General features: G+C 40.0%; 1 protein-coding gene and 1 long non-coding RNA gene across 4 annotated transcripts in view; both read right to left on the bottom strand.

Annotated features, from left to right (window-relative positions):
- Positions 1-7949: 7949 nt before the first annotated feature.
- LOC134077715 (uncharacterized) lies at positions 7950-12144 on the bottom strand. 2 transcript variants are annotated; one of them, XR_009938735.1, is made up of 7 exons: positions 11888-12144; positions 10103-10217; positions 9855-9999; positions 9713-9741; positions 9425-9617; positions 9068-9211; positions 7952-8487 (listed from the first exon to the last, which is right to left on the bottom strand). It is a non-coding gene; the product is annotated as an uncharacterized LOC134077715 (long non-coding RNA). The 2 variants fall into 2 exon arrangements; XR_009938734.1 differs by having other exon boundaries at positions 7950-8487; positions 9425-9999.
- Positions 12145-21099: 8955 nt separating this feature from the next.
- The window catches only part of uchl3 (ubiquitin carboxyl-terminal esterase L3 (ubiquitin thiolesterase)), a 58780-nt gene continuing 52718 nt past the window's right edge, over positions 21100-27161 (bottom strand). For both annotated transcript variants that reach the window (XM_062533721.1, XM_062533720.1), the window contains exons 8-9: positions 22017-22075; positions 21100-21897 (exon numbers count right to left, since the gene is read on the bottom strand). In XM_062533721.1, the coding sequence (XP_062389705.1) occupies positions 21814-21897; positions 22017-22075 (143 nt within the window). In that variant the 3' untranslated portion in view covers positions 21100-21813. The remainder of the gene's footprint in view (positions 21898-22016; positions 22076-27161) is intronic.

Raw genomic sequence — 27161 nt, 5'->3', positions numbered from 1 at the left:
GGTTATGAGGACGCACTAAGAAATTGGCATCATTTGGCATCGATAGGGGGCAGTGTGATACAGGAAGTGAGCTCATATCTCAACAACGCTTTGATGTAGGAAGGCCAAACTTGGTACCTGATTGTGCGGACATGCAAGGTATGTGGCATCATTTGACCTCTAGGGGTGCTGTAATAAAGGAAGTAAGCTGATATTTCAGCCATTCTTTATCCAATTGCCGTGAACGTTGCGGTGAGTGCTTGCTCATGCCATGGCAACGCCATTTCTGCAATTTTACTGCTAGACCCCTGCATTGCTGCTTGCAGCTATATTTTCCATTGTGGTCCCTATGGGGGACAAGTGGCAGCAGATCACACATCAATCATTCATCATACATTAAGCAAATAACTGTTTAAAACTGCCTGGGGCAATTGCTCTGTCGCTAGTTTGGAGTTTAAACTCGGTGGTGACGCAAGAAGTCACGTGACGACTTAAGCTCCATTGCTGTGTCATATGCACACCTGCCGCTGTGTTTTACCTTGATCTCAATTGCTGTGTCTTCAAGGAAATTCAAATCTCCCACTAGAGGGCGCATTTAGTGCGTGTTAGTCTAAACTCGTAAGGGACATGGTTTTACTGTAGCCTAAACCGGATAGCTAGATAGGTGACAGCTTACGCTTCATAAACCGACACTCACACACACACACACACACACTGTTGGCTAGTTTTGGACTTATTACAACGTACACAGTAGCCTATAGGCTACAAGAAAGGCTACAAGATAGCAGTTGCTTAAGTAGGCCTAACAAAGAACGAGTATTCGTAAAATAAATAGCCTAACGCACGGTATGGCCTATAGATCGTACCATCAACCCTTAATTATGGTCTTTATTTAGGCTACATAAGCTGTGCAAAGCAAAGGCATTTATTTGAGGCAGACTTCCAGGCAGGAACTATTTGTTATTGTGAAACCAGAGTCATGCGTTTTATTTCCAGCGGCACCGGCTATTAAAAGCAGTAGTTTGGGGTTTAATTTGATGGACACTGAAATATGGGGGGTATTTGAGGGTTCACTATTAAGCTTCATGTTGTTGAAAGGGATTTCCACCCGCTGTTTGCGGGAGGCGCTTTGATTCGATTTCATTCATTGACTGTGCGCTGTGAAACCTTATTGCGTAGCCTAGATTGAATTTTTTTACATTATCGGTAGGCCTACTTATGAAACATAGAAGGTCAATTATCATTTGACCATGCTATGCAGTTAACCGAAATGGTTAGTCTCCACAGTAAGCCCCTTCTTCAAATTTAGCCTGGTGGCTGCAGCGATGAGTTATTATGCATATAGTTGGCCTCGGCCCGTGCCATCTCGCTACAACATTGCGAATACGCTGTTATCGCAAACCATTTGAGAGTTTAGACAAAGATCCTTCATTAGGCTACTCCGCTATAACCCTCTCTGGTTTGGAGCTGTAGGTTAACATCAGAAACGGCAATAGTATACTGTATATAAAAAGAATGTTATTTATAATGTCTGCCCCTATCTGACACACTAACATGCATTTCACAGGCATTAAAGACAGTTGTGACATTATAGCCTACACTGCACAGATGCATTTTGCCTGGTGTAGGCCTGTTTAGGCAGACAAAATACGTAGTCTTATACCCACATTGATTCGTTAAGGCAGGAATGCGTACGGAGTGGAATGCGGGTGTAGTGCCCTGCATAGTTTCAATTTCAATTTAATGTCGCTTATAGAGCGCCAATACATTACACATGTCTCAAGGCGCTTTACAGAGTGTTAAGGCCTATTCGGACGGGATTAGTTTTATGGGGGGACGTAGAGTAATGCAGGTTTATCATATGACCTCTGTAATATAAATGTCCAATTCGGACAGGACTAGATATCTCTGTCATTTTACTTGACATGGGAGGAGTAACTACATTTACGTTCTGCCGTCACATCTTCGTCGCCATGCACGTGATACTTTGCGTCAGGTACGTGCGGCATTTTCAGATTTGAAAGACTACACAAGTTGGTTAAACTAGCAAACGTTAGCTTTATGTTATGCCATAAGTAGTTTGAAATGGCTAACAATATCAAGCTATTAGGCAAACTAGCTATCGTCCTATTAGGAGCTGCACAGCATGTTATGTTTTCATTCAGACTATAGTGGAATTGTTTTCAAATCAGGATGTGACGAAATATTACAGACATCTTTACAGAGGGTTGCGTTCGCACGGGATTAATATTACCTAAGGTCATTTCTCCGGACCGTTTTACGGAAGGTAAAAGTGTCTGTAAATGTCACCGACATACTCCGTTATGTTTACTGACATGGCGCGTCCGGACGGGACTACATTACCTGGTAATTATTACTTTACCTGATGTCACCCCATAAAACTAATCCCGTCCGAATAGGCCTTTAGACATTCAAAGAGAGTCCATGAGTAACAGGGGCAAGGAAAAACTCCCTAGAATTGGAGATACAGGAGGACATATACATATTTGGCCATAGTTGGGCTGAAGTGTGGCGATTATAGGCTATTATTGTTTTTCCTCCGTGTAATGTTCTATTTAATTCGTGACAATTTATTGACTGATTTAATGCTGTAAATAGCATACTGGATAAGATGAGGGCAGATTCAGATTTCCACAAAAGTAGCCAAGACTAGGCTATTTCATGATATATTTCAACATTATTTGCGTTTTTTTTTTAATGTACTTTACATTTCCAACGTTTTCTGGCAAAATAGCGCATTTAGCCACGAGAGTCATAAAAAGTATTCCGTCCAGATCCTGAAATGCGTTAAGACTGTTAAATTACGACTGCATCTGCTGGGGTAAAACTCGAAACAGTGTACTTCCGGCTTCCAGGCCTTTTAACCCCAGTTTAACTAGGAACCAGCTGATCCTGTGTCATTCCTTACACAGCAATCACGTTCAACTTAGTGCGCAGCTGCGTGTTAAACTCCAAAACAAAACCTCCGTATGAAGGAGCACGGTTTTAAAGCGTAGCACAGGGATGGAAATTAGCCACCCGCCAAATGCGTGTAGTTTTGCGCGCTGGCGGGTGAAATATGTCAACACGCCCGCCACTGTGGCGGGTAAGCAACTAGGCCTACTTCTACTTCAAGTTGTTTATTTCATCAGAATATTAGCAGTCGCCACAGAGATAAGAACACACGACTTGTATCAATATCAGAGAGGGTTAAAGCGGATAGTAATGAAGGATCTTTGTCAATATCCTCAACATCGATGGACATGACGATCGCAACATTCTGGAACGGAGCGCCTTAGAATGTTGGCTCTCATCATTGCGTCAGTATAAAAGCCTAGCCTACTCTTCCAGTTAACGTGGCAGCTAGATAGCCTACAACCATTGACTGTACATTTACAACGAGGCTACCGGTTAATACGTTTAGGTAGGAAATACATTGGATATATATAACAGATATACCAAGGATTGCCACTGTTCTGAATGATATATATATCTATATTTTTGTAATGTAATAGACACAGTCACACTTTTTAAAAACTATTTCAGCTTGTGTAGGCCTATCAGTGCTATCTTATTGAACACAATACTGCAATAAAACCTAAAACCGGGATAATTTTGGTCACTATAACCGTGGGGTTAAAGTTTCATACCGTTACATCTTTACTTGTACTTGGCAGTATAATGTATGGAACGGTTGAATATATATTGGCTGGTAAAAATGTTGAGTGGCTGGTAGATTTTAAAATTTACCTGCCACAGTGGCAGGTGTACAAAAAAGTTAATTTCCATCCCTGGCGTAGCACAGCTAGCAATGCTAACTGACAGAGCAATTGGCCCCCTATGCTTCTGACTGTTTTGAGTGTACCAAGTAACCAGTACCAAGGGGTCATTCCAGCATAAAGAAAAGACTGTTTGCTCAGTCGTATGGCCCCTTCCTGTTCCAACATGACTGTGCACAAAGCAAGGTCAATGAAGACATGGATGACAGAGTTTGGTGTGGATGAACTTGACTGGCCTGCGGAGTCCTGACCTCAACAGAATAGAACACCTTGGGGTGAATTAGAGTGGACACTGAGAGCCAGTCTCCTCGTCCAACAACAGTGTTTGACCTCACAAATGCGCTTCTGAAAGAATGGTCAAAAGTTCCCATGAACAACATGCTAACCTTGTGGAAAGCTTTCCCAGAAGAGTTGAAGTTGTTACAGCTGCAAAAGGACTGATGTCATATTATGGTTATTGTTATTTAGCAGATGCCTTTGTCCAAAGCAACATATAAATAATAAAAAAACAATATAAATTAATTTAACAGAGAACAATTATAGAAAAATAGGGGGGAATATACATCCAGTCATGGATCGGGGTGCCGCTCACGACTCACCCCCCATCCCCACACCTCCCCCACTCCCCCCTCCCATAACTTTATGCATCATATCACGAAGTACCATAGTCATGTCACATATCGGTTGAAAGCTTAGACTCTCAGGAATCAAGATATGTATAGCAAAAGAGCAGCCGGTCTGTAGGTACTGCGGAGAGCAGCGGAGCCTAGACCCTGCCTTCATGACGTCAGGTCTTTGCCCTAATTGGCTTTTACATCCCTGACGTGTGTGCAGGTGTTTAGATGCCTCCCCATATCCACAAGAGTCCGTGCGGGTCCGTGCCTCGTGATTCGTCACATGGTCAAGTCTAGACCACGGGAAGTAGAGAGTGTACAACTTCATAGCAGCGTTTGCATCCCCGCCCCTGCTGCCACCGGCAGCTCTCGTTGCTGCAAAAGGTCATTTGGAGTTGAACTTGAACACGGCTATTGAGTTGAAGTGTAGAGCCTGACCTTAGAGCTACCGTCATTGGTCGATATTCTCGGCCTAAACATTTAATTGGTTATTCACCTCATCAGCGCACACTTCCTTGTTTACCACTGCAACGCGCAAAACTATCCGGCGTCTTCAGCCATGCCGAAACGCAAGTGCAAGTTCACTGATGAATTGAAATGTAATTTCCATGTTTTCGTCTCGGTCGAGATCAATGCAAAGCAGGCAGTTTAGGAGGACTGAAAAGTATCAGCCATTGGACAACTTTTCAACTTTAAAAATGTCTCATTTTGTACAATTAGGTTTTATTTTTTATTATTTTTGTTTTACCATTGTTGTGACTATACTTTACATTGTATAGCCTACAAATGTATAGTTTGTTTTTGCACATTTAAAACTTTCAACTACAAAATAGCCTTTTGAGACAGTGTTTTTCTGTTAGTGCCAATAAAGCTCATTATCATATATCACCATGTACACAATTGTATGAATGCACGTGTTCATAGGTGCATAGCCTATGTGACCCAAATACCCCACCATTGTTGTGACTATACTTTACATTGTATAGCCTACAAATGTATAGTTTGTTTTTGCACATTTAAAACTTTCAACTACAAAATAGCCTTTTGAGACAGTGTTTTTCTGTTAGTGCCAATAAAGCTCATTATCATATATCACCATGTACACAATTGTATGAATGCACGCGTTCATAGGTGCATAGCCTATGTGACCCAAATACCCCCCCCACCCCCCCCCCCCCCCCCCCCCGCTCAAGTGTCCTCTTTTTTGCAAACTCAAATCTGGTCACCCTACATAATCTTGGTGTCAAATGAAAGCTAACATTCTGGAGATTCTAGTTTTATCCACTTTTGCATGACACTGACTGTCATAGAATCAAAGAAAAAGGATAACTTTACATATTAATTTGCTACTCTGGCAGATTTCTAAAAATGACTCGCATAGGTATTTCAACACAAATAAATTTGTGAAAACTCCATATTTTAGCCCATAGTAATCTACTTTGAGTTACAGGCTCACAAGACCTGGTGTTAGGTGTTAGTTGTGTTTCAAGGCTGACATGGTGATCTAGAGGGCCCAAATGTGGGCAGTTCCAGAGATGTATGTTACCGGCTGAAAGAGAAAACAATATTCAAGCCTCTGTAACCCTTTGCCAGTACATCACACAGTCAAACAGACTGTTTCATATAATACCTCTGACTGTCAGGTTTCAGTAGAGGTCACGTTTGTCATGGTGGGCCAAAGTATGTGGGAGCAGTGCCTTCCTGAGTAGATGATGTGCAATGCGGGCAAAAACACCCCAAAATTAGGAGTTCCATAACAAGATATATATATATGTGTGTGTGTGTGTGTGTGTGTGTGTGTGTGTGTGTGTGTCTGTGTCTATGTCTCTGTGTGTGTGTGTGTGTGTGTGTGTGTGTGTATCCACCGCAGTGCTGCCACAGTAGGGGTCAGTGTGACTGTGTGTGTGTATGTGTGCGTAGCTGGTTGTGTATGTGTCTGTGTGTACTGTATGTGTATGTGCGTGTGTGTGTGTGTGTATTATTTATTTTTTCCTTTATTTCTTTTATTATTTATTACCCTCTTCCTCCTCACTCACACACACACACACACACACACCCCTGACTGCCCTCCTGGCCCACCTTACCTACAGTACAGTAACTCCCCACATACTCAGCACACTGGTCACCCCCCCCCCCACCCACACACACACGCAAACACAGTCTGCCCCTTACCAGCATCTTATTAAGCCACATACATACAACACCGTGCCCCCCTCCTCTGAATCATCAGTATGCCACTGTCCCACACACACAGCACACTGCACCCCCCAACACACACACACTGCCCCTTACCAGCATCTTTATGCCACATACATACATACAACACACTGCCCCCCCACTCCCACTACCACTCCACACAAAACATCACACATGCCTGCCCTTAGGATTCCCTTGCCCTCACACTGTCACACACACACTTACATGCTCCCACTACTAGCACGACCCCAGGCAGTTGGGTTGGTCCCTTGAGCCGTGGATCTGCTCAAGGTTTCTTCCTGGACAAGGTAGTTTGGTAACACTTTATTTTAATGTGTCGCTGTTACAGTGTACCTACCTAATTAGGTACAGTGTTACAACCTGTGTAACAACATGTACTATAAGGTACTATCATTGTACTTACATTATGTATTTGTGGGTACCTACATATAGTTGTTACATTGTAATACTGAGTGCTTTTACAAAACTTTGCCAATTTGCCTACATTTTCATCAGAGGCAAAGAACTGACCTGAGACCTGCTGTATGGGGTAAATCTGGTCATGATAGATTTGATATACAAACCATCCTTGGCTCCAATCAAGGCCCCTCATTGTCTTCAGTATACATGTAACAGCTGTACTGCTACAACCTTGTTACTCTTTGATACAGTGGAATAAACCTATTAAGTGTACCAGTTAATTACTTACATGTACATATGACATGTATGTTGTGTGTTCAATGTCTTGGAACAGGTCTACTAATTCACTACATAGTGCATATATCAACTGTGTTGGTACACACTTATTGCTCTTTGATACAGTGGCACAAACCACTATTAAAATGAAGTGTACCAGTCAAGTACTTACATGTACATAGTACATCTATGTTGTGTCATTGGTATGGTCCTGGAACATGTCTGCGATTACCCTATGTAGCACATGTATCAACTGTGTTAGTACACACTTACTACTCTTTGATACAGTGGCATAAACCCATTAAAATGAAGTGTACCAGTTAAGTACTTACATGTACATATTATTGAGTTGTGTCATTGGTGTCTTGGAACTTGTCTGCCATTACCCTACATACTGTAGTACATGTATCAACTGGGTTGGTACACACTTATTACTCTTTGGTACAGTGGTATAAACCCATTAAAATGAAGTGTACCAGTTAAGTACTTACATGTACATACTGTATTACTGTGTTTGTCATTGGTGTCTTGGAACATGTCTGTCATTACCCTACATACTGTAGTACATGTATCAACTGTGTTGGTACACATTTATTACTCTTTGATACAGTTGAATAAACCCATTAAAATAAAGTGTACCAGTTAAGTACTTACATGTACATATTATATACATCCTGTTACCAATGATGTCATGCATACTGTAAACGTGTCTGCTGTTACACCACACAGTATATGTATCAACTGTGTTGGTACACACTTAATACTCTTTAATACAGTGGAACAAATCCATTAAAATAAGCAATACAAGTGAAGAATTTTCATGTATTACTTGAATGTCATGTTTTTAATGTCTTGGACCATCCATCAGTGCTTTTACACCACAATCTAGTACCAGTACATGTGACAGAGACAGGAAATAACACAGTAAGTTGTGTACTGAAAACTGTAAGGGTACTGTAAAGGTATTCCAAGCTTTTAAACATTAAGTATACCACATTATTGAAAATGGTTTCATTTAAATCAAATAAAAAGCAAGTAAGTAAAAGCAAAATTCCTAAACCAGGTCAGGTCCTCCTTCTTCTTTGTCTTCCTCTTTTTCTTCTTCTTCGGCTCATCATCGGAAGATGCAGATGATAAAATTGCACAAGACGAAGATGATCCAATCTCAGAGTCAGAAGAACCAGATGACATTTCATCTTGATTCTTCTTTGGTTGGCTTTTTCCTGTGCAAATGTAAAAGAAGAAACTTATTCATCTAATTTTAAACATGATACATTGACTACAGTATGAATATTTAAGGAAGTACTCGTTAGTGCATTTAGTACAATTTGGCCAGACCTAGACTGAGATAAAAGAAGCTAGGCCAACCCAATTGTCTATAGAAACTAAAGGCTCCTAACATCAACTGTACAGCTGCAGTTGCCTGCCACACAAGCAGGCTGGGAAATAGCATCTTTCCATAAGCCATCAGGCTTATCAACACACTAAAGAAAATTCAATGAACATTCCGTGAACATGCTACTGACTAACCCTATACACACTGATATTCATGATGCTCTCAGCACTCTTGCACTTTATAATTTTGCTATACTCCAATTCACTTATCCTTTTTCCTTTGGACAGTACATGGTGACCTCAAATAAGAATACTATGGGTCAAATTGCTATGGTATTGACCAAGAAAAGATATCGTGAAACAACAAGAAAGTCAAAAGACAAAGCCGGTGTGAATCAATCCAAGAGTCCAATCTTGTTAAAATGAGTGATAATGTAAAAAAATTGAATGTAAGAACAGATGACCTACCAGTGGATGTCATGGCCGTGGTAAGGGTTGTCCGCAGAAAATCTCGTTCATTTTCTAACATGGCAACCTTCTCCTGTAGCGTTTTTATTTCTGACAACAGCCTCTTGTTCTGTTGTCTAACATTGCTGGCTGATGACTGGATGTCTGGAACACAAACAAATAAAAATGCACACACATTCGCATCAGGCATACATCTGTTACATTTGACTGATGGCTATACATAATCCCATAACATTTGACATAAAAAAACATTTTAGCGTTGGAAGTGCTCAGCACAATACACCATTCTCGTCAGATACTGTAAAATGGGACATAGGAATAGCAGCAGCAACAACAACAACAACAAAAAACCCTCACCATCTGATGATTCACTACATGCCACACTACATGCCACGTCTTTATCTTGCTCCTCAAGCTTTTCTTGTGTTGGTGGAGTGACACTTCACCAGTACTTGTGGATTCAATGGTGGTGGATTCAATGGTGATGGCTTCAGGCATGATACTACTTTTGGCATTTGCTGGTTTGGCTTTTTTTTTACGGCCAGTCATCCTGGAATAAACAGTAAGATACAGTAAATAACTGACAATACAGAAGTTTAGGAGGTCTAATGTAACCTAAGTTACTGAAGCTAATCATTATCATACCCAGTGATGGAATGTAGTCCTCTCATAGCCTAATAAAAAAAAAAAAACACTCCCACTGTTGAGATCTTGCAATCACCCTGTCTGAATGACTGTTGCATTTAGTTTGTCAGTTTCTTGGTTGACCCAAGGGGGGGAATCTTACCTCTATTCCTTGTTCAACGCGCAAATGGTCTTGATATTGATGGTGTAAATCTGCAACCGAAGTCTCTGCGATCGACTGAACTTCCGCTGGCTTTCTTCCTTGCGTGGGGTTGCCAGGTAATTTTTTAAGCGTTTGCCAGGTTATGCTGGACATTTTGCAAAAGAAAATGTTGATGAATTTTGCATTTGAAATGATAAACGAAAAATTATGTACACCAATTACTTATTTTGGTGTGCTCTTAAACTTACGGTTCTGGAAAAAAGAGTATATCATGTTGAAATGTTTTTCTAAGAATCTGGCAACTGCTGGATGGAGGAAATTGGAGGGAGTTGGATTACATTGGAGGGAAGTGGAGCTGGTAGGCTGTTCAAAAAGATGACATTATTTTTTAGCAAAGGGCATAAAGAGTTTGGAGTCAGAGACTCCATTAGCACATTTCAAGACTTGAGAATGAGGACATACTGTACATGTAATGGATGTATACTTCTGGTACATCATTTTAATGGGTTTGTTCCACTGTAATAAAAAGTATTAAGTGTGTAGGTCTACCAACACAGTTGATACATGTGCTATGTGGTGTAACAGCAGACATGTTTCAACACATCCATTACAGGATGCATGACATCATTGACAGAATGTATATAATATTTACATGTAGCCTAAGTACTTAACTGGTACACTTTACTTTAATGGGTTTATTCCGCTGTATCAAAGAGTAATAAATGTGTACCAACACAGTTGATACATGTACTAGCCTACAGTATGTAGGGTAATGGCAGACATGTTCCAAGACACTAATGACATAACTCAGTACATGTAAGTACTTAGGGTAGAGTGGGGGAAGACGCTCCCCTTAAGGAAAATGTGGCATTACTGTGAAAACAAAAGCTACATGTGTTCTGAATTATTATCATGGTTATAAGTGGCAATGACATTAATTATAAACCAACTATGAAAACTGCCTAGACTTTATATTTCTTTAGATTTTTAACAAAAATAAAATGTATACAAAGCGGGCGTTTTACCCCAGCAGTGGGGCAAAATGCCCCCCATGGATGGGGTAAAATGCCCCCTCCTAAAAAAACTATTTGCTTCATACATTAATAGCCAAATCAACCGACAAGCTGTTAAGCAATAAATGAATTGTAAGATACTATATTTAATTCATAGATTAGGCTTACCAGCAGCCAAGTACACCTTACCTAAACTAACATAGCCTACACTCCTTAACTGACCACGGAAAATTACGACATTTTACTATAAAATCAGTCTTCCTTCAACTACGTCGCTAGCGTAAACTTCACAGTGGATATATGTGTGTCCCCGTAGTCAATGGGATGCAGGGCAACAGTAAAAATATAACTTGACTGCATCTAGTGATTATTATGGGAGAAACAGGCGGGGGGCGTTTTACCTCACGGGGGCATTTTCCCCCACTCTACCCTAACTGGTACACTTAATAGGTTTATTCCACTGTATCAAAGAGTAACAAGGTTGTAGCAGCACAGCTGTTATATGTACACTGAAGACAACGAGGCCTTGACTGGAGCTAAGCATGATTTGTATATCCAATCTATCATGACCAGATTTACCCCATCCAGCAGGTCTCAGGTCAGTTCTTTGCCTTTGATGAAAATTTAGGCAAACTGGCAAAGTTTTGTAAAAGCACTCAGTATTACAATGTAACAACTATATGTAGGTACCTACTAATACATAATGTAAGTACAATGATAGTACCTGATAGTACATGTTGTTACAAAGGTTGTACCACTGTACCTAATTAGGTAGGTACACTGTAACAGCGACACATTAAAATAAAGTGTTACCCCACTAGTTGGCAGACATGTCATACTACGTCCCCGACTCAGAATTACGTCATGCTTCTATACAAAATATTCGAGCAAGGGCACTTTAAACCAGTGCGAAATATCAGCTGAGCTAGCTTGCGTGTGAGCCATTGTATCAGAGCGGTATTGTTAACGTAAACGAGTATTAGCATTAGATAATCGTCTAAACACATGGAAAAAGTTTACCAGGAATGAAGTGTTGGGTCTTCTGTTCGCTGACAGTTATTCTGAAGGGAAATATCTGCCTTCAGAAGATGACGGGGATTTGTTTATTCACACGTGTCTCCGCCTAGCAAAGCTGAAGCTGGACAACGTGAGAGATAAGTCCTACACAAGTAGGCCTACAAACGTGGACAAAATAAGCAACAGCTGTAGACAGTGTGGTGGGGTGATTTTTTATGTTATGCCTTGCAATGAGAAGTAGGCATATCGTGAAACAGTTAGCAGACCCTCATTACGTGTTAGTTGTGTGGAGAACGAAAGCTTATGGCCAGGGCAATGTGTTTTTTATATATATATATATATATATATATATATATATATATATATATATCGCTAGCCATATGCTCCCTCGACAGTGACCGTGTGCCTCTCCATAATCGGAGGAGGACGGTAATGTAGTGGAGCCTTTGTCTAATATCAATAGATGTGTTAGACGAGGTCGAAGTGTCCATAGGATAGCTTGGGGAAACATAGCAGCAGTGTAGTCGCAATGAGAATGAGAACGAAAGCCACTCCACTCGGGAGGCGCGCGTGGCAGATCCAGGGTGCCGTCAGACAAAATAGGCAACAGGTGTAGTGTGGGGTGATTTTTTTATGTTATGCCTTGCAATGAGAAGTAGGCATATCGTGAAACAGTTAGCAGACCCTCATTACGTGTTAGTTGTGTGGAGAACGAAAGCTTATGGCCGGGGCAATGTGGGTTTTTTATATATAATCGGAGGAGGACGGTAATGTAGTGGAGCCTTTGTCTAATATCAATAGATGTGTTAGACGAGGTCCAAGTATCCATAGGATAGCTTGGGGAAACGTAGCAGCAGTGTAGGCAGTCGCAAGGAGAATGAGAAAGAACAGCCATGCTGATTCACTCCACTCGGGAGGCGCGCGTGGCAGACCTTACTTACAGGCTGTCGTCAGACAAAATAGGCAACAGGTGGGCAGTGTGGGGTGGGTTTTTATGTTATACCATGCAATGAGAAGTACCATGAAACACTACAAGAAGTGTCACCTGGATGAATAGGGATTCATTATATTTACAATAAAAAGCCTGCTACAGAAATTTGCATTCCCATCATCTTTCCATTTATTATTTATTACACTATTGATGTACTATTTCCCTGACCATTTAGTATGGCACAATGTTCTTTTTGTGTGTACATGTCCTTGTGATGTGAATGTCTGTCAACTAAAAAAGAAAAATAATAATGATAAAAAAAAACCTCAAAGTGGCAGATCTAAAGGCCACAGTCAGACAAAATACAGGTGTAGGCAGTGTGTGGTGGGCCTTTGTGTTGTGCCCTGCAATTGGAGGTACCACACCATGAAACACTACAAGAAGTGTCACCTGGATGAACAGGGATTCATTATCTCTATGGCAAAAGGCCTGCTACATAAATTCGCAGCATCATCATCATTCCCATCATCTTGCTATTAGTAGCCTATGATGATTTACTATTTCCCTAACCATTCAGTATGGTACAATGTTTGTTCTTTTTGTGTTTTCATGTCCTGGTGATGTGTATGTCTGTCAGCAAAAATATTAATAATAATAAATTATTAACATTTTTATAATAATATAAAAAAAAAATCATGAAAATTCATAAATCCAGATGGCCGCCACCATATGACGTCATTATGACCTCATAATACGCAAATTAGTTGGATACATTTAATCCCTACATAAACTTTGGGTCATCCTTAATATTTCTCTAATTTACAGAAAGTCTCTATCTCTTATCACTTTTAAGTTAAAGCCTTTTGAAATTAATATGTCAAAATTGGAAAAATTGTTTTTTGGAAAAAACCTCTGGCGCCTAAAGGGTTAAACAAACCATAACACATAATAAATGCTTAACAGGGGGCATAAGGGGGCAATTGCTCTGTCGCTAGTTTGGAGTTTAACACAGTTTTAAACTCGGTGGTGACGTAAGAAGTCACGTGACGACTTCAGCTCCATTGCTGTGTCATATGCACCTGTGGTTTAACCTGCTTCTGCGTTTTACCTTGATCTCAATTGCTGTGTCTTCAAGGAAATTCAAATCACCCACTAGAGGGCGCATTTAGTGCGTGTTAGTCTAATCTCATAAGGCAGGGGTCTTCAACCTTTTTCAGCCCAAGGACCCCTTGGCTGTGAGAGAGACTGAGCACGGACCCCCACACCTGGCACACCTCAAATCATGCCTATCATTTGAACCGTCAGTCATTAGTGCCTACATGCATGCACGTACGCGCACGCACACACACATTCTAAACATAAGTTATTATTAACAGGGGGGTAACTGCTTTATACAACTCGTTTCTGATAATTCTTTAGTGTTGCATAAACTCGCCCTATAATAGAATGTCACAAGGGTCAACTAAGGTGGATATGTAAGGGATAATCAACGACGCGCCGTGCGTTTCTAGGAAAATAATGCACGTTCGAAGTGTTAATAAGCTCCCGACGCCGCAGGCATTATTGCAGTGCATTATTTTCCTATAAACGCACGGCGCGGAGTTGATTATCCCGTTTATACCACTGCTACTATCATTTTCGCTTATATTGCAGCTGTCTTAGATACAACGTTGCTGTGTTTACCGTTACATTCACATTGGCGAAATTAATATTCAAGTGTGAGAAGCTCCGCTTTAACCCTCTCTGGTGGTAGCCTATAAATTCAGCTAAATTCAGGCAAAGCTTCATTTGCTCAACCTGATACAGACAGAGAGCCTCTTCATCTTGTGTAAATATAACTTGTCTTACACAAGGAAACACAAACACACAAGATTATCGTTATCGTTTCATTTTGATGGTATGACATCGCGGAGAACGTTGGATTAATGAATTCACGCAGAACGCCTTGACGTGCAAAGACCGCAAACTCTCATTTAAAAAAAAAAAAAAAAAACAAAGCAAAACATCACACAGAATAAATAGGCTACCCCGCAAAGTTCAGGGTCCATCAGTCCCGACATTAAGCAAACGAATCAAACAGTCGAAATGTAATTTATCTCCCAGAATGAAAAGAACGAGTTTGTTAATGGTCAGATGCCGCTGAAAACGAAGCTATTTAACTAAAACGCACGGGGGAGAAAGTGTTCCATTGGGTAGCCTAATGTTACAGGGATCACATTATCACAAGCATGATTCATGGGTAGCCTACAATGTGTTATTTAGAAACGAATATGAAGCAATTTTCATTGAACATTATGTTAACTTTGACAAATTTTATTTTTTGGAAGAGAAAAAAATGCTTCAGACAAAATATTTTCGCGGACCCCCTGCAGTACCTCCGCGGACCCCCGGTTGAAGACCCATGTCATAAGGGACATGGTTTTACGGTAGACTAAACCATAGTTTGCAGGATAGCTAGATAGGTGACAGCTTACGCTTCATAAACCGACACATACACACACTGTTGGCTAGTTTGGACTTATTACACAGTATGCTACAATAAAGGCTACAAGATAGCAGATGCTTAAGTAGGCAAATGCCTAACTAAAAATGTACAAAGAACGAGTAGGCCTATTCGTAAAATAGCCTAACGCACGGTAGATCGTACCATCAACCCTCGATTATGGTCTTTATTTAGGCTACTTAGGCTGCGCAAAGCATTTATTTGAGGCAGACTTCCAGGCAGGAACTTTGGTAACACTTTATATTAAGACACACATATTCACCATTAGTTAGCTGCTTACTAACATATGTATTAGTAGCATATTAGCCATTTGTTAGTCATTGTAAGTCACTAATTAATACCTTATTCTGCAAGACCTTATTCTACCCTTACTAGACTCTTAATTAAGAATTCCCCCTATGTAAACTCCTAATTACCCCTTATTCATAGTTATTAAGTAAGTTGTTGCATATGAATTATGACTTAAATATGCATGGCTCAGTATGGGGCTTGTAAGGTGTAAGGTGGTCTATTCAAATTGAACTAGACACTAAACCACAAGTGCTAATAGTGTACAAATAACTAATAATTAAGTCTTTGTAATGCCAAATATGTTCCCTATTCTAAAGTTGGATCTTTGTTCACAATTAATTCACAATTAATTTGACACTATACTGTGTCACACTAAAGGAGAACTCTAATGTGATCCAATCCTTAGCTCTGCTGTTTGAGGTCAGTAGGGAAGAGTAAAGTGCTGTCCGTAGGGGAAAGAACAGAAAATGTTATACAACATACAGTAGACCAAATAGCAAACCCACAACTAACACTAACTGAATGGGGCATAGGTAAATCAAACTGAAAGCGAGTCTCTATGCCCCGTTCTGTTAGTGTTAGCTGCCTGTTAACGATAGGTCTTTGTTGAATCAAATTTTCTCATTCCGAGTCTGTGACCTCAAACAGCAGAGCTATAGATTGATTCACACCGGATGTCTTTTTTACCATGTGAAAAATATTTGAGGTTGAGACTTTTGATTACTCAGGGGCCAAGAAAGTTAGCATAAAAATGTATCCAGGTGTGCCGTTCTCGCTATCTCCTATTCATTATGAAAGAGATATTCTTTTTATTTGTGCCAACTTGGCTGTCTGCTTGTTGTGTAGCCTACTGTGTGCTGTAATACAGTTAATAAGTGTGAATAGGAGGCAACTTTAGTTTAGGGAACACATGGGGGTTAATAAGTGCCACATTAATTGTGAATTAGATGTGAACAATGACCCAACTTTAGAATAGGGAACATATTTGGCATTACAAAGACTTAATTATGAGTTATTTGTACACTATTAGCACTGGTGGTTTAGTGTCTAATTCCATTCAGATAGACCATCTTTGATAAGTATTATTAGGGGTGAATAACTGTTCTTGTGGTACTACCACCTTACAAGCCCCATACTGAGGCATGCATATTTAGGTCATGATTCATGGAACAACTTATTTAATAACTATGAATAAGGGGTAATTAGGAGCTTACATAGGGGAAATTAATAATTAAGGGTCTAATAAAGGGTAGAATAATGTCTTGCAGAATAAGGTATTAATTAGTGACTTACAATGACTAACAAATGGCTAATATGCTACTAATAGACATGTTAGTAAGCAGCTAACTAATGGTGAATATGTGTGTCTTAATATAAAGTGTCACCGAACTTTTGTTACGTGCGTTTTATTGTGAGACCAGAGAGACATGCGTTTTGTTAGCGGCACCAGTAGGGTATGTCGGTATGGAGGTCGAAGTGTCCATAGGAGAACTGTGGGGCAACGTAGCAGTAGTATAGTCGCAATGAGAATGAGAATGAGAACGAAAGCCACTCCATTCGAGGCGCGCGTGGCAGATCCAGGGTGCCGTCAGACAAAATAAGCAACAGCTGTAGACAGTGTGGTGGGGTGATTTTTTATGTTACGCCTTGCAATGAGAAGTAGGCATATCGTGAAACAGTTAGCAGACCCTCATTACGTGTTAGTTGTGTGGAGAACGAAAGCTTATGGCCAGGGCAATGTGTTTTATATATATATATATATATATATATATATATATATATCGCTAGCCATATGCTCCCTCGACAGTGACCGTGTGCCTCTGCCTCTCTGTGGCTGCAGCGACGAGAAACGGCAATATTATAAAAAGAATGTTATTACTTAGTAATATGATTTGAAAACGTCTGCTCCTAGCCAACACACTAACATGCATTTCACAGGCATTAAAGACAGTTGTAACATTATGTAGCCTAAACCGCACAGATGCATTTTGCCTGGTGTAGGCCTGTTTAGGCTGACAAAATACTTAGTCTTACCCACATCGATTCGTAAAGGCTGGAATGTGCACGGAGCGTGTTAAACTCCAAAACCTCCGTTTTAAGGAGCACGGTTTTAAATCGTAGCACAGCTATCGCAATGCTAACTGACAGAGCAATTGGCCCAATAAGTCCAGTCCAGTCACTAACCAATTTATCTGCTGCAGCGTGTCACGACCCCGTCACTGTCAGACCTGCACCCCGACCATTCTATTATTCTTCTATTTGTTTCATTGTTCCAGCAGGGGGCGGTAGACGTGCCAGTGCGCACAGGTGTGCGAGATTTGGGCCTGATGTGGGCCAGTGTATAAAATGGCCACTTCCCAAGATGCGGGCGGACTCCCTCTCCTCTCGACCGTCGTCATTCTATTATGTTATACAACCCCTGGCATAAATTATGGAATCACCAGTCTTGGAGGATGTTCATTCAGATGTTTAAAGAGTCACTTCACCCCATAACTCCACCCACTTCACATTTCTGAAAACGGCTTTCAAAATGGGCGAGACGTTCTGAAATTTGGAGAGAGAGTGCAGCACTGCTGCAACCAATCAACCATGGTGATTTCGTGTCAATCTGGGAATGAGTGCTGCAGACATGGCTTATCACAGGTAGGCTAATGAGGGCTGCAGGTGTTGGGGCGTTTCAGTCCTAATTTGTAACGACCCGGTGACGTAGTGTCGGACTAGAAGTGCAGGACAATGTCAGCATTCCAATAGTATTTTGGACCAACATGCCATGGCATGTCTCAAACTGTAGTATGCGCGGAGAGCAATATCTCCAATACAAAATCAGACGAAATGTTACTTTTGTCGAGAAACGCGATTTTTGTCAATATTAACCCTGGTAATAGTACAGTTCACCACTTATGAGTATTTTCAATCAATCAACAGCTCAAAAAACATATTTTAGCGTGCAGTGACTCTAATTTTTTTAGAAAAAAGCCAGATCACAGACATGACACAAAACTAAGTTAATTTCAAATGGCAACTTTCTGGCTTTAGGAAACATTAAAGGAAATCAAGAAAAAAAAAAAAAAAAAATCAGTAACAGTTGCTTGTTTTAGACCAACCATAGGGGAAAAAATATGGAATTACTCAATTCCAAGGCAAAAATTATGGAATCATGAAAAACAAACTGACAGAGGAACACTTCAACGTACCACTAGTACTTTGTTGCACCTTTGTTGGAGCCTTGGAATGCTAGCCTGACTCTCGCCAGACCCTTGTAGTTCCGCCACGCTCCACCAGAGGCGTTTCGCTGAGCTCCACACAAGGGTCTGGACGCGAGGGCAATCCAAACCCCTGCCAGTGATCAAAAAATGAGCAACCAATCAGGAGCGCCGAAGCGAGTGTTTGATTCAAATAACAATGGCGGCACGCAGCGAGGAGTCTTGTGCTGACATTGATTCTGCTATTTCAACCGTTTTGTCGAATCTATCGAGTATTCATTGTTTAAAAGATTAACAGAGAATAGTTTTTAAGACATTTATTGGTGGCAGGGAAGTTTTTACTCTTCTTCCGACCAGGTTTGGCAAGAGCTTGAAGAAGCCTAGCACGTCATTCAAGATAACAGGTAAGTGGTTTATCAAATCACATGCGAGGATGTTTTACAAGGACCCGCCTTCATAAATACATCTCCTATCGAGAAGTCCCAGATCCTTGTGTGAAGCAGACAGCGAACTACAGGATCTGGCGAAAGTCAGGTTATTGGAATGCACCATTTTCTTCAACTTCTACCACAGATTTTCAATTGGATTGAGATCCGGACTATTTGCAGGCAATGACATGACATTGACCTTATGTGTCTTTCTTCAAGGAATTCAACAGTTTTTGCTCTATGAAGAGATGCATTATCATCTTGAAAAATGATATGGGGCTGCATGTCAGGTAAAGGCATTGGGGAGATGGCGATCATTACATCTTTAATAATGCACAATTTTTTATTGACGTTTTGGACACTTTTCTTATCCCATCAATTGAAAGGATGTTTGGGGATGATGACATCATTTTTCAAGATGATAATGCATCTCGTCATAGAGCAAAAACTGTTGAATTCCTTGAAGAAAGACACATAAGGTCAATGTCATGGCCTGCAAATAGTCCGGTGCTCAATCCAATTGAAAATCTGTGGTAGAAGTTGAAGAAAATGGTGCATCCCAAGGCTCCAACCTGCAAAACTGATCTGGCAACTGCAATCAGAGAAAGTTGGAGCCAGATTGACGAAGAGTACTGTTTGTCACTCATTAAGTCCATGCCTCAGAAACTGCAAGCTGTTATAAAAGCCAGAGGTGGTGCAACAAAGTACTAGTGGTGCGTTGAAGTGTTCTTTTGTCAGTTTGTTTTTCATGATTCCATAATTTTTGCCTTGGAATTGATTGATTCCATATTTGTTTTCCCCTCTGGTAGGTCTAAAACAAGCAACTGTTTCTGATTAATACATTTTCTTTATTTCCTTTAATGTTTCCTAAAGCCAGAAAGTTGCCATTTGAAATGAACTTAATTTTGTGTCATGTCTGTGATCTGGCTTTTTTCTAAAAAAAAAAAAAAAAAACAACTGGACAATTTATGCCAGGGGTTGTAGTTTGATTCTGTTGATACATTGTACTCATACCCCTAGACACTTATGCACTACATTTTACTTTCTATAGCTTCATCATACTGACTTTCTATTATTACTTAAAGGGATAGTTCGGGTTTTAAGACACGAAGTTATATGGGTTCCCTGTCAGCAACGTTGTGCATCAGCACTGACTTACCCCCCGACAGCGTCCTGTGAGCCGAGATCCAGCCGGTTTTTGATCGTTTTTGATGCTGAAGAAAGTAGTCCGGCAAGTTTCTGGGGTCACGAAAGTAAAGTGTTTTTCTTCTCAAAACCACATGCGTTCAACAGAGTGATATATTTGCACCACAAAAACGTTGTCCAGCTGTCAGTAGCGCGCAGTGATAGGAATCGCGAAAAATAAGTAAGTGATAACGAGGTTTGAATTTTTCCTGGACAACGTTTTTGTGGTGCAAATATATCACTCTTTTGAACGCATATGGTTTTGAGAAGAAAAACACTTTACTTTCGTGACCCCAGAAACTTGCCGGACTACTTTCTTCAGCATCAAAAACCGGCTGGATCTCGGCTCACAGGACGCTGTTGCGGGGTAAGTCAGTGCTGATGCACAACGTTGCTGACAGGGAACCCATATAACTTCGTGTCTTAAAACCCGAACTATCCCTTTAATAAATATAATTTATTGTTACTTTTGCGTGGAACTCCCTTTATGTTACCCATGCTTGAGCCAGCGTGTGTGACAAGCGCAACCTTGTTGCTGGAAGTTTGCCAACAGGGACTTTTTTCAAGTGCTGCATGATATAATTTTGCTGCTGTGCCCATGGTGTTCCATGGCGACTTGCCAACATGTTTCAACTTCATCAATTGTCAAATCAAACACATGAGAACACATCTGAGACCTTTTCTTAAAGAACTGCATTTATTTTTATTTTTTTTAAGTGAGGCATCATTTCTGAATTGTTTACCAATACAACCTTTTCTTGAATAAAAAGGAATAGTGTCTCATTTCATAATCTCAGTCTCATTCCATGACAATTTCTAAGCAATTAATCTGAGCTTTAACACAAGGACACCAAGATCCTTGCCATTCCAATGCTATGACTACATGTGGTTCCATTCCCACCCACACATTCTTATGAAAAGATTAAGATGGAAACATGTCAAGAGAAAAACATGTAAGTGGTTTATGTGATGTTTCCTAAATCAGAACAGTCTTAAATGGAGAGCAAAATGTCCAGTTCACACTTGTTCACCATCAAAAGGCATACAAGAAATATCACATTGAAATAAAAAAAAAAGTAATGAAATGTGGGAGATTAACTTCTCACAGATTTAAAGACTAGTATAAAACCAAACTAATATAACCTCCCTGCATCAAAAAAAAAAAAAAAAAAATCAGTTTGGAGTTAGTTTGCTCATCAGTTTGCAACTCCCTTGAGATGACACTTTTTAGGCCACAGGAATTTGCGGACCTTACCTCTTATAGTACACTATTTGTTCTAGTCAAACCTCCTCTCTACAAAAATGCAAACATCCTAACTAATATGCAACAATGTGGCAGTATTTAAATGTTTTCTGTTCTGGATGGTTTGGAATTCAGTAAATACATGTTATGCTTTGGAAAGGGCAACAACAGTGAAACGTAGTTCTTGTGGATCTCGTGCCATGAACTCTTTGCAAACGTCTGTGGCATCCTGGTAAACAAATGACAAAAACTTTAAATAAAAATTAACTTAACAGCCACTTTCCTCTTTCATTGTGAACTATAATCAGCCAAATTACATTGTTGACAAGATATTCTGGATGCCCTTACCTCAAGAAAAGTGTCTTCTGTGGTTTTTCCATGAACTATGGGAAATGGCTTGCGCCCATCTGTGAACAGATGTAAGATTTCGCAGTATTTGTAGTGATATACAGGTCCTTCTAAAAAATTAGCATATTGTGATAAAGTTCATTATTTTCTGTAATGTACTGATAAACATTAGACTTTCATATATTTTAGATTCATTACACACAACTGAAGTAGTTCAAGCCTTTTATTGTTTTAATATTGATGATTTTGGCAAAAAAGTAATAGAAAAACCAAAAATCTAAAAAAATTAGCATATTTCATCCGACCAATAAAAGAAAAGTGTTTTTAATACAAAAAAAAGTCAACCTCCAAATAATTATGTTCAGTTATGCACTCAACACTTGGTCGGGAATCCTTTTGCAGAAATGACTGCTTCAATGTGGCGTGGTATGGAGGCAATCCTTTAGCACAGGAATACCATGGTCAGTAAACCATTTACCAGTGGTTTTGGCACTGTGAGCAGGTGCCAGGTCGTGCTGAAAAATGAAATCTTCATCTCCATAAAGCTTTTCAGCAGATGGAAGCATGAAGTGCTCCAAAATCTCCTGATAGCTAGCTTTTCTGCCACACGTTTTCCTTCCCACAAACTTCCCACTGAGGTGCCTAGATACAGCACTCTGGGAACAGCCTACCCCAGGGCTCTTCAATTAGCGGCCCACGGGCCGGATCCGGCCCCCGAGATACTTTGTAGTGGCCCTTGAAGTGTTGGCTGATGTTATATAAGCAAATCCTCATATTCGGTAGTGATGTAAATAGATGGTGGAAAACACAATAATGGAGGTACAGCGATAGGCTACACTGCGAGTAGCGCCTATAAATAATGTTCTGAGTGGTGCGTTGCCGTTGTAGGCTACTGTGTTACTGGGTATTATGCAAAGACGTTACTTTTGCCTTGCTTCGTTTTTACGCAGCGTCACCAACATGTTGACGTGCGCCAAATCCAAGTTGTTTTCCTCAAAGCATGAAGCATTTTTGGTGCATTCAATCTCACCGGTAGTGTGCCTCTCCAGTCCAAGCATATCCTCGCAAAAACATTCGCCACTCGTAATGTAGCTATTGAGGCAAATAGGAGTCGGTTTAAAAGTTTAACTTTGGTGGCATCAGTTCTGTTTCATGCTCTCACTCGCTCGGAAGTCCTGAAGCCACTGCACCTCAGCCAATTGCACGTAATGTTTAGAACGAGTTGAACATAAGTTCCATTTTAGCTTAGTTTCAAGGTAAATTGCCACTACGTTGGAGTATATAAGATACTAACATTTTAACGGGTTTGACCACGCAAATAGTTTCAGTGTGAATCTGTGAAACTAATAGGCTACACATCCATCGCCTTGATGTCAAGTCCACTGTAAGTAACATTGATTTGTGAACATCCAATTTAAATGGTGGGAACGTTGTGTACGTTGTGTGTAATGTACACGTATGTTGAGAAGAGTTAAATATGCGACCGATTACGCACATTTATTTCTTTTGAACACCGTTTGAAACCTGTTTGTACCCATTGGAAATTGTATGGACTTAGCAGTTACTGCGCAAAGCTCAGATTCCATTGCTGTTAATGTTATCACAGATTTCACATTAGCCATATTAGTAATGTAGATCCAGTGTCTCCTTTCCAATGCCTACCACTGTGGTAGTCTGGGCCTGTGGCAGAAATATTCCCAAAATACAAATACAACAAAATAACCACCAAAAAAACTAGATTATTATTTTACAAAATGCAACATATTAGCAATATAGATCCAGTGTCACCTTCCCAATGTTGGCTAACCACTGTGATAGGCTGGGCCTGTGGCAGAAATATTCCCAAAACACAAATAACCAATAAAAAAATGATTATGCATTTACAAAATGCAACATTTGAGCACCCATATTGGTGCTGTTGTAGTTTATTGTATCATTTGTACGTGATTACTCATATTTCAAGCGGTATTTCTCCGGCCCCTCAGTTGTGATACTTTTCATGAACTGGCCCCTATTACAAACTAATTGAATAGCTCTGGCCTACCCTCTTGCCAGAGGGTGTCAATGATGGCCTTCTGGACAGCAGTCAGGTCGGCAGTCTTGCCATGATTGCGGTTTTGAGTAATGAACCAGGCTGGGAGTTTTTAAAAGCCTCAGGAATCTTTTGCAGGTGTTTAGAGTTAATTCGTTGATTCAGATGATTAGGTTAATAGCTCGTTTAGAGAACCTTTTCATGATATGCTAAATTTTTTAGATTTTGAGGGTTTTCATGAGCTGTATGCCAAAATCATCAGTATTAAAACAATAAAAGACCTGAAATATTTCAGTTGGTGTGCAATGAATCTAAAGTGAAAGTTTAGTTTTTATCATTACATTATGGAAAAGAATGAACTTTATCACAATATGCTAATTTTTTGAGAAGGACCTGTATACGTTTTCAAATTACTGAACTAGTTTTCTAGTTATCTAAGTTATCTCACGTGTGAGATTCTGTCATACATCTTACAAGTGCAGCTCCGCCTCTTCAAACATTTTGAAACTCGTAACCGTTTGTAACTATGTTGCGCATGCAAATATGTCACTACTATGGACGTGCATAAAATACAATATCTGATGACCATCGATTTTTTGACGTTATAGGTTAGACACTAAAAAAGACCACCCTAGATTTCGCTACCGCTCATAGATGCGGAAGTAATCGTTTTTAAACCTAGGCGGTCTTGTGCATCTCCACGTTTTCCGGTTGGCCAAAGTCAGCCCAACCACTAGAACCGCACAGATCTGAGCTGAAAGCCGAGTTTGACAAATATATCACATAACCGCTATCGTAGGATCACTTAACTTAATACCCGAGTTAAGTAGGCCAGTCAATCTAGCTCAAAAAAGGGCCAAAAATTAAACTAATTGCAATAGTAATGGTTCATACTTTGTATTGATCCTTAAACCCTCCTGCATCACATATTAAAAATCTATTTATATATATAATTTTATTTATTTATTTATATTTAGTGGAACATTTTGTGGACCTTTTTTTCAAGGTCACAGGTAGCAATTTCCAATGCATTTTGCCATTGGGATTTTCTACAGGTGAAATGGGTAAAATTTTATACCAAGAGATATCAGATTGAAACTTTCACAGTTGTTTACTCACATTAAGGCGAGGCACGGCAGGTGCACCAGTCAATTGAGATTTTGTGCTAGTTTGCTGCCTTAGCATGTATTCTACCACCCTACTACAACAACAGAGTCTGTTTTGTCAACTCACGCCTATTTATTTCTCCTAATTTTACCAAAAGTTCCCATTCTAAAGTGTCATGTACTACCGCGACCGTGATCCAAATCATATTGTGTGTGACACCGTTGGAAAGCCCTGTTTCTCCTACATGACGCTATGAGATCCAAATATGGCCATTTCCTTTGTATTAGCAGCCAATCGCGAAAGTTCAAAGACGAGTCTAAGCTGAGAACGCATTTCATTGGCTGTGTTTCAAGGCTTTTTTCTCAAAACAAGTTTTGCCCCACACTCCATGCAAAGCATCTCCACTTCTGCAGCACCTACATACACCAAAGTTTCCAGTCTTATCCCTAACTATATTTGGAAGATATCTGTTGATATAGCATTCTTGGCCTGATTTATATGACTTTTTATGCCTAAAAATAGAGCATTTGTTTCCATTTTTTAAGCCAATTGGCAGTATTTTCTGATTTACTGGATAACAAAACAAGATATTCATAATCCCCTCTGTAAATGTTTTTTTTTATTTGATATATTAACGCAACAAAAAAAATATTTTCAACCTGTTTTTTTCCAATGGTCAGATCCTTCGCATAAAAATATATGCAAATTAGCGCATATTTAATTGAATATTGCCTAATTACAGTGCATGAAAATCCAAGTCTTCCGCAACTTCTTATTATTGAAAATACAGTGTACATGAAAATGGGTCTTGATTTTGGACAAGTTTCTTAATTGGAAGAAACTAATTTTGGTTACTGATTTGACCTGTTTGTCAAATGTAAGATCTCCGTCCAAGATCACACCCAGGCTCTTTACAGAGGACTTTACATAGGGTCTCAGGGCGTCTATGTCCATATCTTGGTTGGAGTTTCCATTGGGTCCTAGTAGGAGGACTTCAGTTTTGTTGTTGTTCAGATTCAAAAAGTTTAAGGCCATCCAGGCTTTGACATCATCAAGACAGTCTAAAAGAGTTTTTAAGGAGTCTTGACTTTTTAGGAGAATGTAAATTTGGGTGTCATCTGCATAGCAATGAAAATAAATTCCATATTTTCTGAAAATGGCACCTAAAGGGAGCATATAAAGGGCAAAGAAGATGGGCGCAAGAATAGATCCTTGGGGGACACCACAGGATAGGGGTGCTGAGGAGGAAACAAATTCGCCTAAGCTGACAGAGAAGCTTCTATCAGAGAAGTATGATCTCAACCTCTCTAAGGCCGTACCTACCAACCAATACCAACACACTGCTCAAGGCGAGAGAGAAGGATGGAATGATCAACTGTGTCAAATGCCGCTGTGAGGTCTAGCAGGATAAGTATAATAGTATCGCCAGCATCCGTCGCTAATAAAATGTCATTACAATTTTTCAGAAGTGCAGTTTCTGTGCTGTGAAGGGGTTTAAAACCAGACTGGAACATTTCAGAGGTGCCTTGGGTGTCTAAGAAAGATTGTAGCTGAGCAAGTACAACTTTTTCCAAGACTTTGGAAAGGGATGGAAGTTTGGAAATGGGTCTGAAATTAGACAGGATTGCTGTGTCTAAATTCGGCTTTTTAATCAGAGGTTGTACTGTAGCATGTTTAAATATGGTTGGTACAACACCTGTCATAAGACTGCTATTAATGATATTTAGGATAAGAGGTCCAGTAGTACTTGGGGGGGACAAAAATGTCTTTGTCCCCCCCAAGCTTTTCAAAGTCTGATGGATAGGTTGGAAATGTCATCTTATTAATTGTAATCACAAGTATCTGAGGAAATATCAAGGCTGTTAGACTGAGGGGTGTTCAGAATAGAGTTAATAGTCCTGAAGAGCACACATGGATTGTTGACATTTTCATCAATTATATCAGAAAAGAAATTTGCTTAAAGCCAGCCAACTGTCAATTTCTCTGGCTTTAAGCATACAATCTCT

The sequence above is a fragment of the Sardina pilchardus genome, chromosome 4 (genome assembly GCF_963854185.1).
Source record: "Sardina pilchardus chromosome 4, fSarPil1.1, whole genome shotgun sequence".
Taxonomy (NCBI): domain Eukaryota; kingdom Metazoa; phylum Chordata; class Actinopteri; order Clupeiformes; family Clupeidae; genus Sardina; species Sardina pilchardus.
Note: the sequence above shows the minus strand (reverse complement) of the source record. Positions and strands in the feature narration are given on the sequence as shown.